Consider the following 13448-nt stretch of genomic DNA (forward strand, 5'->3'; position numbering starts at 1 on the left):
ATTTTTAGGCTGCCTGGAGTAGGTACTTGCTGATTTGTGGTGTCGAGTCCGTTGACCCCCGTGGTTGTTGTTAGTGTATTCTTATTTCGATTTATTGTTTTCCTTTGTGGTTTTTTCCCCCTGTTCTTCGCCGTGTCTTTCCTATTTTTTCCGCAGGTCAAGGTGTTCTCTTGGTGTGTTTCCCATTTCATGTTCTAGTTTGCTAAGGGTGATCGTGTGGTGGTTGTGCGGTGTGTGGTTCTTCTGTTATGGCTAATGGATGTCACCACATTTCGTTGTTGGGTTTGGCATGAGCATTGCATTGTTCTTTCTCATGATTCTGCTTGTTTCATGTAGGTGGGATAAATGCGGGAGATGGTTCGGTGCACGACGGTAGTGACGATGTTGAAGCCTTGGTTTCGGCAAGGAAGAGATGCCCTCTTCAAAGGCACTGTGATTTCTTCTCTGCCATGGGATCCGAAGAATAGAATGGGGTTCAAGATGGATTGAATGGTGGGAGATTATTGTTTCGTTAGATGTATAGATTTCGTGATTCTCTTTGAGTTGGGATTATGCCTGGTGTATATTCATATGTTTCTTTTTTGGTTTGTTTTCTTTTCTTTCTTTTCTTTTATTATTATTATTATTATTATTAATATATTTTTTTGGGTCCTTTTCATGTGACTAGAGTACTTTTTTCATGGTTATGGTACCAATGATCGATTTCGATTAAGTGGTGTGTCTCATCAAGAGGAATCTTCATGTGGCCAAGGTGATGGGTTGAGGCGTGAACATCCTCTTGAGGATATAACAAATATTGGTCAACCTCAGCTATGATTTGTTTTTTTTCCCTCTTGTGTGGCATTTGCCTTCTCTTGTGTTGTTGATTTGATTCATATTGTTGGGTATTGGAAAGTAAGGGGCATTGCAAGTTAAAGGGTATTTGAGGGCGATATGTTGTAGGTAGAACCGTTAATCAAAATTTATCTTCAAGGTTATTTAGGTTTTATCCTAAAAGTCATATAGTTTTTGTTGTTTGTTAACTTTTATGTTTGGGGATTGTTATTCTATTACATGTCAGTGTGTTTATTTGCCACGATTTACAAGTTTTTGGTTGTTTGTTTGATTTTTTTTCTGCATATTATAGTTTATTTTTTGTCAGTGAGTAGAGAAACTTTGGGTTCATTTTTTCTTTTGTAAATATTTTAGGTTAGTTAGCATAGCTTTCTTGGTTTCTTTTCTCGGGTGATGCGTTGGTACCTCATTTCATGAATTTGTCTACTTTAAGTATTTTACTCATGCTTTGTTTTCATTTGGGTTGTTGTTATGCAGTGGAGGACGTGTGTGTGAAGGTCATGATTCAAGCAAGGCTCTGTCAGTAGTGCCCCTTGAGGAGGAATCAAGTACGCTGTCTGTATCTCTATTTGAATTTGGTTTTTAATGTTGAAACTTGTTGAGCATGTTTCGTTTTGCTCTTTGACTTTGCTCTTTTTTTTCGTTTTAGCCTAATGTTTTTCCCTTATGCTATCTCTCTCCTATTTTTATTTTTTTTATTTTCTACTTTTTGTTTATGTTTTGTATAATCAGAGGTGTGTATCTTCCACAATGTTACTGGGTGTGGTTTTTTCCATTTATAGTGTTTTGTGTTTTAATGTTACAACTAACATTACATGATGATAGTAATTGTTGTGCTTCCATTGGGTTGATGGCATTAATAGGTTATGTTGATGAAGGTGATGCAATGCATGAGTGTGGATTTTGTCATGCACTACTTTGGTTTAATGAGAGGGTGAAGAAAGGTCCTCACAGAGGTCGATTGCTGTTTTCACTATGTTGCTCACAAGGGAAAGTGATGCTACCTCCTGATTCATTACCGCCCTCATATTTGCATGATTTGTATTTCAATAGAGAACTACTTGAGTGCAAGCAATTTTTATCGAATATTTGGTCATATAATAACATGTTTTCTTTTACTTCAATGGGTGGAAGAATGAGGGTTTTCTCTGGATCTGGTCCGTTCTCATATGTGTTAAGTAGTCAAAACTATTATTAGATTGGAAGTTTTTTGCTAGTAAAAGGTTTAGCTCCATTGTACTCTTAGTTGTATGTGTATGACACTGAACATGAGGTGGCTAATTGAATGGCTGTTGTCAGGTAATTCATTTTGTCACTGCTTCTTGATTTCATTGCATCAATTGGATTTTTTTTAGATTTGTTTGTTTTCCATTATCATTTTCTTGATTATACTGGTCATGTTGCATAGTGCAAATGGTGATGTGTCAAATCTTGATTATCGCATTGTGCAAAATTTGATGAGGATGTTTAATGAGTATAATGTGTTAGTCAAGATGTATCGACTGGCTTTTGAAATGGTTAAGATTAATGAATCAAGTAATATTAGGGTGCATTTGGTTAGTAAATATTCAGGTGATAGCCGAACTTATAATATGCCGTTTGCTTCAGAAGTAGTAGCATTGATTGTTGGGGATTTTGATGAGTGTTATGGTGAATGAGATGTCATTATTGAGAAAAGGTCTAGTGAACTGACTCGTATAAATGAACTTCACCCATTATACTTGCCTTTGCAATGTCCTGTGCTTTTTCCTTATGGATGTGGCGAGTATAATGATTCATTACATCACGCGAGGGCTACCTTGTCTAATCTTAATGGTTGTGTGAAAGCCATTTCCATTCAAGAGTATTTGTCATTTAAGTTAATGACTAGACAAAATATTTTGTCAATATTGCTTTGCTCTTGTCGGTTATTCCAACAATTTGTTGTCAATGGGTATACTATGATTGAAGCCGAACGATTGAAGTTTACTTGGTATAATTAGTCTAAGTTGCATGTTGACAAATACAAGAATCTTGCTAATGCTATTCACAAAGGAGAAATGAATGCGGTCCTCACCGGCAAGAGGATTATATTGCCATCATCTTTTATCAGTGGGCCACGCTACTTGATTGAGAATTATCAAGATGCGATGGCAATTTGCCATTGGAAAGGTTATCCAGATCTATTCATTACATTTACTTGTAACCCATCATGGCATGAAATTAAACAATTTTGTGATAAGGAATCTGTTCATCTGTCTGACCGACTAGATATTATTAGCCGTGTCTTTGAAATGAAGTTACAATCTTTGTTACTGTTTGTTCGAGATGAAGAGCCCTTTAGGGTTGTCTCTACAGGTGTGTGACTTTTACCCTGTTCTATGTAAGTGTGATTAAAATAATTTAAGAATTGTTTTTGGTAGTGAATGTAGCATTGATTTGCTGCCACATACTAAAAATTAGTTTGTCTTAATATCAAATGTTTCGCTTGTATTTTTTCCCCCTCCATTAAGTGAATGTGCTTTTATAATTTTTTCCATCTTTTTTAATTTCCTATTCATAGTATGTCCTTATTGGGTTTTGCTGTAATGGATTTTAAGTTCTACTTAGTATTAGTTATTGTTGTCAAAGGAGTTGTTTGTGACACATTTTATTGCTTGTTGTTCTCATGAGGCATTTGTGTTGTGTAGTTGTATATATAATAGAATTTCAAAAGAAAGGATTACCACATGTGCATATACTTTTGTTTTGGGCAATCAGAACAAAATAAAAATGCCAGAAGATGTTGATTGAGTGATTTCAGTAGAGATTCTAATACAAAAACCAATCTACAATTATTTAATCTCATGAGGGATCATATGGTCCACAGTCCATATGGAGTATCAAACCCAAGGTCACCTTGTATGCGAGGTCGTAGGTGTATGTGCTACTTTCCAAAGAAGTTTGTTGAGACAACCACTGTTGATGAAGATGGTTATCCTACATATAGATGACGTAACGATGGTAGAGTTATAGAAAAGAAAGGAGTTCCGTTGGATAATAAATACATTGTGCCATATAATGTATTATCGTTGCTAAAATTTCAGGCCCATATAAATATGGAAAAGAAGAACCATTCATGGTCTATTAAATACTTATTTAAATATGTTAGTAAAAGTAATGATCGTGTTATTGTTAGGTTCTATGCAAGAAATGAATAGGTGGGTGGTGAAATGATGTATGATGAGATCCAGCAATTTTACAATTGTTGTTATGTTTCGTCGAGCAAAGTTGCATGGTGTATACTTTCTTTTGATGTGTAATATAAATACCCTACAGTTGAAAGGTTGAAGTTTCACCTCCCAGGAGAACAATTAGTAATGTATACTAATTTAGATGATGTCAATGCTGTGTTGGAACGTGCAAAGAATAATGAATTAATAATGATAGCTTGGTTGGGCTGTAATCGTTACAATGCTATGGCTTGAGAGTTAACATATAGTGAATTCCCCTCAAAGTTTGTGTATGATCGGAGGAATAGGGAGTAGTGAGGACGTAAGAAGGGTATTAAAATTGGTTGCCTCCATCATGTTCATCCTAATTTTGGTGAATTATTTTTCTTGCATATCTTATTAAATAAAGTGAAAGGACCGACATCTTTTGATGATTTACGAACAGTTGATGGTGTCGTTCACCCAATGTTTCATACAGCATGTTATGCTATCGAGTTGTTGTTTGATGACACAAAATACATTGAAGCTATTAAGAAAGCAGCATTCTAGGCAACAAGTAAGTTATTACAACAATTTTTTGCCTAGATGTTGTTGTCACAATGTTTATCTCAACTACTTGATGCATGGAATTAGACTAAGGAACTATTGGTTGATGATATTTTATCCATGCCTCGAGCAACTTCTGAGTCAGGTAATTTAGATAATGTTATAGTGGATTTGTTACGTTAGATTTTTGTAATTTGGTTTGTTTGATGTTGCTGGTATTTATGTTGATTTTGCTTTCCTTAGTTTCTTTAGTGGTTGGTTCTTTTTTCCCCCTAGGTGTGCACACATTATTACATGAATTGGCATGCTTATACTACTAAGTATTATTATTATTGTGTGTGAGTTTTTTTCCCCTCGTCTCACGTTTTTCTTTCTTCTTTCATAGTGTAAGAGCCTTTGATTTTTGAAGCCTTATATTGATTAGTTATTGATGCCACAGGTCAAAGGATTTTGATTGAAAAGAAGGAATCAATTGCATTGTGGGAAATTGATAACATATTAAGAAAAAATGGCAGAACACTTGCAGATTATCCAGGGATGCCTACTCCAACAACATATGATTTCCAATCAAATATAGATAATTGTTATATTTTACAGAAATTAAATCAAGATAGAGAGGTGTGTGCGTGCGTACCAAGCAGATAACATGGTGTCATTAATGAATGATGAGCAACATTTTGTATATAATAAAATTCTATCATCTATTGGTAACAAGAGATCAAATCTTTTTTTTTATTTATGGACATGGTGGTACTATCAAAACTTTCATTTGGAGAGCACTATGTGCACACACTCATGCATAAGGACAAGCTATTCTAACTGTTGCATCAAGTGGGATTGTGGCAATGTTACCTCTTTTTGGCCATATAGCGCATTCTGCTTTTCATATTCCTATTGACCTCACTAAAGATTCAACATGTAATATTTCTTTTAACTCAGCAACTGTATGATTGATTAGAAAGGCTACCTTTATTATTTAAGATAAGGCTCCAATGATTAAATGTTATTGTCTTGAAGCAATTGACAAAACTTTACATGATCTCATGCACGTTGATGATTCTGATTCCTATCTATATCCATTTGGAGGTAACTGTGTCATACTTGGTAGAGATTTTCATCAAGCTCTACCATTCATTCCTAAAGGCATTAGGGCAGACATTGTTGAGTGTGTGATCAATCGATCTTATTTATGGCAATTTTGTCGATATTCCATTTAACTCAAAACATGCGTTTACAAAATAAATCTAATGAAGATTGTGATAGAATCAAATAATTTTCAAAATGGATTTTGGATGTTAGTGATGGCAATATAGGTGAAGTGACTGATGGTTGTACCCTTATAGATGTACCTTCTTTTACTCTCATTCCAATATTAGTGAATCCAATTGATAGTATACTTCGTAGTGTGTATCCAAAGTTGAATCAAAGGTATAATGATCCTAAATACTTCACTGCTAATGCTATTTTATCAACCACTAATGAAGTTATTTCTAGATTAAATGATTATGTTTGCTCAATTTTCCCTAGTGATGAATGCGTCAACCTTAGCGCTGATTCTATCTTGATCTCACAGAGTAATGATGTTTTTGATCAATTATATCCTCCTAAATTCTTGAACTACATTAATTCATCAGGACTTTCTCTAGTTCGATTAGCTTTAAAGGTGGGTATGCTAGTGATACTTCTTAGAAATGATGACTAGTCAGCGGGCTTATATAATGGGACAAGATTGGTTATTTGTCATCTTGGATGACATGCGATTAAAGCTAAAATACTAAATGGATCAAATAAAGGTGACATGGTGCTAATACATAGAATGGATTTAAATCTATCTGATAGCAAGTTACCATTTAAGTTGAAACGTCATCAGTTTCCTTTGGTACAATCATTTGCTATGACAATTAATAAAAGTCAAGGACAATCATTGGAAATGTTAGTATTTACCTATCAAGTCCTGTATTTACTCATGGGCAGTTATATGTTGCTTTGTCTTACGTAGATGGGTTGAAGGTGTTGATACATAATTCAAGGAACCAATCTTTATCTCACACAAACAATGTGGTTTTTAAGAAAATATTTTCCAATTTGAGTGTGGATAAGGAATGATTATTGCGATACAAATATAAGGTTAACATGTGCAAATATTACGGACAAACATTATCAATTCTCTATTTTTGGGTTGTTGGTAGCAAGGTTATGTTTAAGATTTTTGATTCTATTTTCATATCTTTTTCTCCACTATTTGGAATTTAATGGCAAGTTTAACTCTTTCATGCTTTTTTTAGGACTATAATATATTAAGTTGTTGTTACTTTGATGTCTTCATTTCATCAATTTTGTTCTCCTATACATTTAATTCTCTTTAAGTTGTTATTACTTCCTAAATTGATGTCTTCATTTGATGTCTTCATTGTATATGATTTAAATTGCATGGGTATGGGGAGAGGAAAGGAAACAAAAATGTGCGCCACATATCTATCTATTTACATATGTGTATGTTGAGGTGAGCATGTTTCGATGACACTGGTGACTCATTAAAAAGAGTTGAACTTTAGGAGTAACTATAAACTTTTTGTGTTCAATAGTCCACATATTTTCCATGTCACAAAATTAAGCAATTCTACACTAAGGTATTCATACTCATGTTTCTATACAAAGATAATCTTGGTAGCTTCCCAAGATATTGGGAACCTTGACCATAGCTAAAATGATTGAGAGGTTTCTGTTTCATGGATGGATAATCAGCCACTATACAATGTCTTTATGCATATTGTTGAGCTGGTCCTGTAGGTAGAGAAACTTATGAGTATGTGCTTTTCGTTCTGTGACTGTGTCTCAGAAAATATAGTAACAATATATTAATAATAAAATGGAGAACAAAAGAAAGTAAAGTGAATGGTTACATATTGTAGTAAATGTCAGAACAGTTTTTCCTCCTCATTCTTTCTTAGGTTTATTATCCTAATATCGGAGTTAATAGATGACATACAATCCACAAGAGTGTCTGCGTAAACTAACCTAAAGTTATTTGATTCGTTAGTATGTACTCTAAGTCAATTTTACTAGGAAAACCTAAACTTACAAATCTGGTTAGGTTAGCATCTTCACAAGGTGCACTGTTAAGTCATCCTTATCTTCACAGATGTGAGGTTTAAGTGTCTTCATTATGTCTAGAAATTTCATTTTCTGTATGAAAATAGTGTTAAATATTACAATTACTATTAAATTGACATTGCATATATAGACTTTGGGAACATACCACTACTTGAACCATGTTGACTGTATCATTTAGGATATATTGTCTAGTTGAGTGTGACAGATCCACTAAATAGTCCACTGCCTGCCGGTGATGAGAATACATTCTATCTCCCATGGAATCCAACACATACATGTCACCATATGTTAGGTTGAGTGCATAATATAACCAATGTCTGTTGATGATCATAGGTGCAAAAATGAACTCACACTTTGCTATATCATAGCCCAAAATGGAACATGTAAATTTATCTGTGTTGGTTACTATCTATCATCAAATTCAACATGTTATCTTCCATTAATCAAGTTTTGCATTATGTCTAGGTATCATACTTCCATTGCTCGTCAGTTCTTAATTCTTTTTATGACAACCGCTAACAATAAATATAATTAAATTTATCTTAATTTACATGCATACCAATTTGTTTAGATCCATGATATATCTCCATACATGGCTATGTCTGTCTTTTTGCTCCTCCATTAAAACTCTCCCAACCATTGTTATTACTTGCAGAAAATAATTTCTTCCTTTTAGTTTGTGATGCATAAGCATGATGTTGTGGTTATAAATATTTGTATACCGTGATATTTAACCATTTTTGCGGTCCAAGACTCTAGCATTCCTTTCTCGTCATGTAATACCTTTAGATATCTATAATTGTTCTACATAAAAGGTCATTCATTAGTTAAAAAACCTCACATGATTGTGCTTATCAAGATCAAAAACATACCTGTCACTATCTTTTGGTATCATTCTGGCTATATAGTATTGATAAATACGCTCATAAAAAATTGCATATTTTGCATAGGTTGTATTTTTGTCATTTTATCTGCCATTTTCTCATTTTCACATATTGATACTAGTTTGTATGGAGATTCATGGTGTGGTTCTGTCTGTGCCAATTGCTGTTGCACTTGTCTTTCTTATGTGTCTCTTATCTTGAAATATGCAAGTTCAGTACATGCATCAGAATAAGTGTTGTATCTCTATTATATTATCTGCCTTTTGTTTTTGTTGTCTTGGGGACTATTAGTAATGTCATATTGTAGTAATGAAACACTCAACTTCGATAGATTTGTAAGAACGCAGACTCTGTTCTCTCTTTTTTGTTCTTAAACCACCATACCTCACTGTTGGTAGGGATGGCTAGCACTATTTCTTTTCTTAATGGTGTAGTCTACTTCCTTCCCTCAAGTATTTCTACCATGTCATCTAAAGGTTGTTTTCTTTTTCTAATATCACCTGTTCCCTGTTTAAGTTGTCTTTTTTGACATGACTGGATTTTTTTACCATCCTTCTTATTATTTTTTCCATCTTTCAAGTTCACCCTTGCTATATTCTCCTGGCTTCGTGTCCCTACTATTGTATGTTTTTGTGCTACATTTTTCACAATCTCATGTTCTTTGTAATTATTTTACCATTATCTACATCTGGTGCTCCTTTTGTTTTCCTTTTTATTGTTCATTAGATGGTTGTTCTTGGCTAATGTCCTCCGTTTCTGCCTATAATTGTTCATGCTGTCCTTGTCCATGCAAATCCAAGTGCAGTAATTCCTCATAAATTTCATAAGTAAATTTTATCACCTTAGCATACAAACTCCTAATGACCTATTTTATTTTTGGCAAAGAAACAAGTTACTGTGGTTTAACTACTAACCAATTTCACATTGATACATAGCTATTCAATACATATATATCTCTACTTACTGGATAGCGTTGAAAGTGGTGGAATATCCATGCTAAGGTGCTTGACGTTACAATCTATCTTATAGGTAAATTTTATTATAGAATGTCATCTACCTAGTATTTGAAGTCGAAGAGAACATATTAATCATGCAATTCCATTGGATGGAATATCCATTGTAGGCAAATTTGATATAACCAACTCATTCACAACGACAAAAGCATTCTTTAACCTTGATATTGTTAATGCTAAGGAACTACGCATGAGGTATAGTTTGATTGAGTATTGGTTACTTTTATTAAGGCACTTCCTTGGTTTTATACACGTTCATTTACTAATGGTCTAATCACTTAAATTCATTGACCAGGATTGAGAAGTGTCCATTGATAGAACACATTTGTTTCCCACTTTTATTTGTCAATTAGGACCATTTTATTAATGATTTATCACCTTCAAGTACACACATTGCATTAGATTTGGAACTTTGCTTAAGTTTCTAGGTTCAGTGCACTAGGGGCATTTTGTCTAAAAAATGAAATTTTGAGAAAATGTACAAGAAAAATTGACAAAGTGCATTTTATGTCCAATTGATGAATGGTGAAATTATATTTTTAAAATTTATTTTAGTTTGGGAGTAATTAAATAAAAAAGTCAACACTTTCTTAAGTATCTTAGTTTGTCCTAGTTTTTGGTTTGTCTTTGTGTGGAAATTTTTATATAATTTTGTGCAGCCTAAAACTTGGTTAATTTAATAAATTTTTCCTTCTAATTATGAATTTAATTCTGGACATGAATTAAATTTTATTATATTATATGCTATTTAATTGAATTATGTGATTTACGTGACATAGGTGGCATGTGACTTGTGCATCAATTGGGCAATTGAGGTCAACACTCCTTGAGGTCAATGGCTGATGGTTTGCATGTGAATTATGATTATTTTGAGGGGTTAAATCAGCTAAAATGATGTGGATGACACATGGAAAATTAGGCACACATTGGAATCATCTACAAACCAATAGGAAGTTGCCACCTTGCAAGTATGACAAGGCTCTCATTTACATTTTAATTTCTTTTTCCTTATTTTAATTAAGCTTTAGCTGATGGGAGACACCAAGGAGCACGCCATTTTAAGCCCCAAATGGGATCCAACACATATCTCATTCATCTTCCACATTCTCTCTCTCTTGTTCACAGTGTTCTTCATTTTCTCTCTTTTGTTTTTCATTTTCCAGCACTCTAACCTCCATTTTCAGCCACCAAACCTCCACAAAACTCATACCATTCTTCTCCTCTCTTCATTTTCGTTCCATCCCTTCCATTTTTACAAGGATTGAAGCTCATTTCCATCATTCAAGAGCTATGGAGTTTTGCCTTCACAAGCAATCACTAGGGTTCTTGAAGATGAAGATTGGCTAAGTTTCTTTGTGGAATCCTAGAGAGATGAAGATGGAGGATGAGTCTTGAGCTTCAAATTGGCTAAGTTCTTTTATTTCCTATCCTCTTCTCTTTTTACTAGATGGTTAGATTCCTTAATCTAGGGTTTAATCATCTTAGCTTATAAATTTCTAATTTGAATTTGATGTTGATGTAAAGAGAGAGGATTGTTTCATTTAATTTTCTTCCTTGGACAGCCATGACTGAATTTTGCCACTCTTTGTTTGGCACATAATCTTGTGTTTTTCAATTAGTGAATATCTTGTGTTAATATTGCATAATCTTGTGGTGTTAATGCTTGTGTTGTTGAGTAGCTTGACATAATCTTGTGATTGCTCAATTTATGTGTTTGACCATGGCTGTTGAGAGAGGATTTTGAGTGAATCACTTGGCTAATGTCTTCACCAATTGGTTAATTGAACTAGGGACTTTAATCTAAGACCTAGGGAGGTTAGCTAATTAGGTTAATTGGCTTAGGATAATTTTCTTAAGTCATGACAGCTTTAGTCAAGAGGAAAGGGAAGCTAAACTTAGCCTAATCATGAGAAGATAACGAGTCCAAAATCAACTAATCTCTAGGGTTCTATTATTGTGAAAAGGGAAGTTCATTTCACTCACTTTCACTAGCATTTTAATTACTTGCACATTAGGTAATTAGTTTAAATAATTAGCTAGATAACTAAATTCCTACAAACTTTGGTTGATTTATTTCACTAGATAACTTTCAATTAGACTTAAAACCATTCCTTGGGAGATGACCTAAGGTTGGCCCTATATTGCATTAGGGTTAGCTTTAGTGTAATTTTGAGGATAAGCGACTAATTTCCTATCATCCATCTACCTCCTCTCTTAGTTTCACCAAAATGATATCAGCTGAGTTGTCCCAATCATTTACAAGAGAAGCTCTTAGAGATGAAAAGCCCATACCAATCACTGACTTGCTAAACATCACCACTATAGTGTCATCCTATCCACCTTTCCAAATGATTTACATTCCTCTTTTCCCTTATTCTTTATTTTTTCATTTCCTCCTTTCACTATGTCTCATTCTTTTCTACCACATTTATTGTTTCTCATTTATTTCCTACTTATTTTGCTATGTACCAATTATATGATCTATGGTTTACATGCAGCCATCTAATAATGTTATTACTGGTGTGTTGGAAAAATTCCAGAACAAAGTTTGGGTGGTTGTATGATGGTTGCCATTTTTGCATGACCAAACCAGTAGAAACTGCCACAGGTTTAATTTGCAAGAAATGAAAACAAACCATTAAACGGATTACTCTAAGGTATTTCATTTCAAACACTTTTGTTTTGTTTTCCATGTCAAGAAACACACTCATGCTTTAGTTCATTGTGCAGGTTGAAATCCACTATGAAATCACTGATGAATTAGGTTTGAAATTTGTTGTCTTTTTGGTAACCTTTCCACTAAACTCTTGGGCGCATCTATTGATGAACTTATAAAAAATGTGGGGCAGGTGCCATATAATTTCTTCTCTTTTCTTTTTCCTTTTTTTTACCCTCATACTCAATCAGTTTTTTGTAATCCATTATTCTATTTTCCTCATTTGTTTTCTAATCATATTACTATGTTAAAACAGAACTAATCACTCAAGTACTAATAATTAACTCAATTCCTCCTATAGGAAAATCTTACAAACACATTCCCTAAAGAAGTTGATATGGTTGTTGGTAAAAAATTGATATTGAAGCTGACAGTTGATGAACTTATCATTAATGGTCGTTCCTCCAGTTATGTTGTGGATGATTACCTTGAAGATGATATCATTCATTGTAATTCAATTAATACCCTTATGGTACTCAAGACGAACTATTTCACATACTTTTCTTTTACCTATTTGTTATACATATATATGTATATATAACCTTATTCGATTAGTACATGTAGGTCAACAAATCTGTTATTTCGGACAATGTTAACCTCTTATCAACTCCCTTATCATCTGTTAGTATATTTAGAAACCTTGACGAATGTCGTGACAAGGAGTTACCAACCCTTGAAGAAATGCCCATTTCACAATTTTGTAACATGTCTACTATCAAGCCAAAGGACAACCATGCTGAGAGAAAACAAGTGAATCAACTTCAACATCAAGTAATTGAGACCAAGAATCTCTTACATGACTCATCTACTCCCAAACCTTCAAAGGCAGTTCGCAAGGAAAAGACATGTTAGGCATACTTTCTTAAATGAAAAGTTTGACCAGTTCGAACAAACTTTCATGGATTTCAAGAAAAGTTATGTACTGGTGGTATAGTTCAACATTATTGTATGGGTATGTTTTGTAGCAACCATATGACATATCCTAGAGCATGTCATTTTGGATCCCAAAATTTCTTTTATTTCTATATATGATAGCTGATATATACTTATTTGGTCATTCAATTGCTTTCCAATATATGATCATTTTTACTTTGAATTATGTTATGTCTACTCATTCTCCTTTTTTCAATTCATTAGTCTAAATTCTTTG

At 33.7% G+C, this 13448-nt stretch overlaps 1 protein-coding gene across 2 annotated transcripts; it reads left to right on the forward strand.

The window, feature by feature from the left end:
- The first annotated feature begins 246 nt into the window (after window positions 1–246).
- Window positions 247–2265, forward strand: LOC129299240 (uncharacterized). 2 transcript variants are annotated; one of them, XR_008590524.1, is made up of 3 exons: window positions 247–492; window positions 1312–1382; window positions 1698–2265. XR_008590524.1 is itself a non-coding variant. In XM_054937706.1 (3 exons), the coding sequence occupies exons 1-3, from the start codon at window positions 741–743 to the stop codon at window positions 2030–2032; spliced, it is 417 nt and encodes a 138-aa protein (XP_054793681.1). In that variant the 5' UTR covers window positions 672–740; the 3' UTR covers window positions 2033–2265. The 2 variants fall into 2 exon arrangements, 1 of the variants encoding a protein (XP_054793681.1); XM_054937706.1 differs by lacking the exon at window positions 247–492 and adding an exon at window positions 672–751.
- The last annotated feature ends 11183 nt before the right edge of the window (window positions 2266–13448 follow it).

The sequence above is a fragment of the Prosopis cineraria genome, unplaced genomic scaffold (genome assembly GCF_029017545.1).
Source record: "Prosopis cineraria cultivar Desert tree isolate PC_DT_omini unplaced genomic scaffold, ASM2901754v1 PC1093, whole genome shotgun sequence".
Taxonomy (NCBI): domain Eukaryota; kingdom Viridiplantae; phylum Streptophyta; class Magnoliopsida; order Fabales; family Fabaceae; genus Prosopis; species Prosopis cineraria.

Excerpts from the sequence above, each read along its gene's own strand:
- LOC129299240 (XM_054937706.1), top strand. Across the intron at positions 1,383-1,697 it reads GCCCCTTGAGGAGGAATCAA|GTTATGTTGATGAAGGTGAT; the intron begins GTACGCTGTCTG and ends TGGCATTAATAG.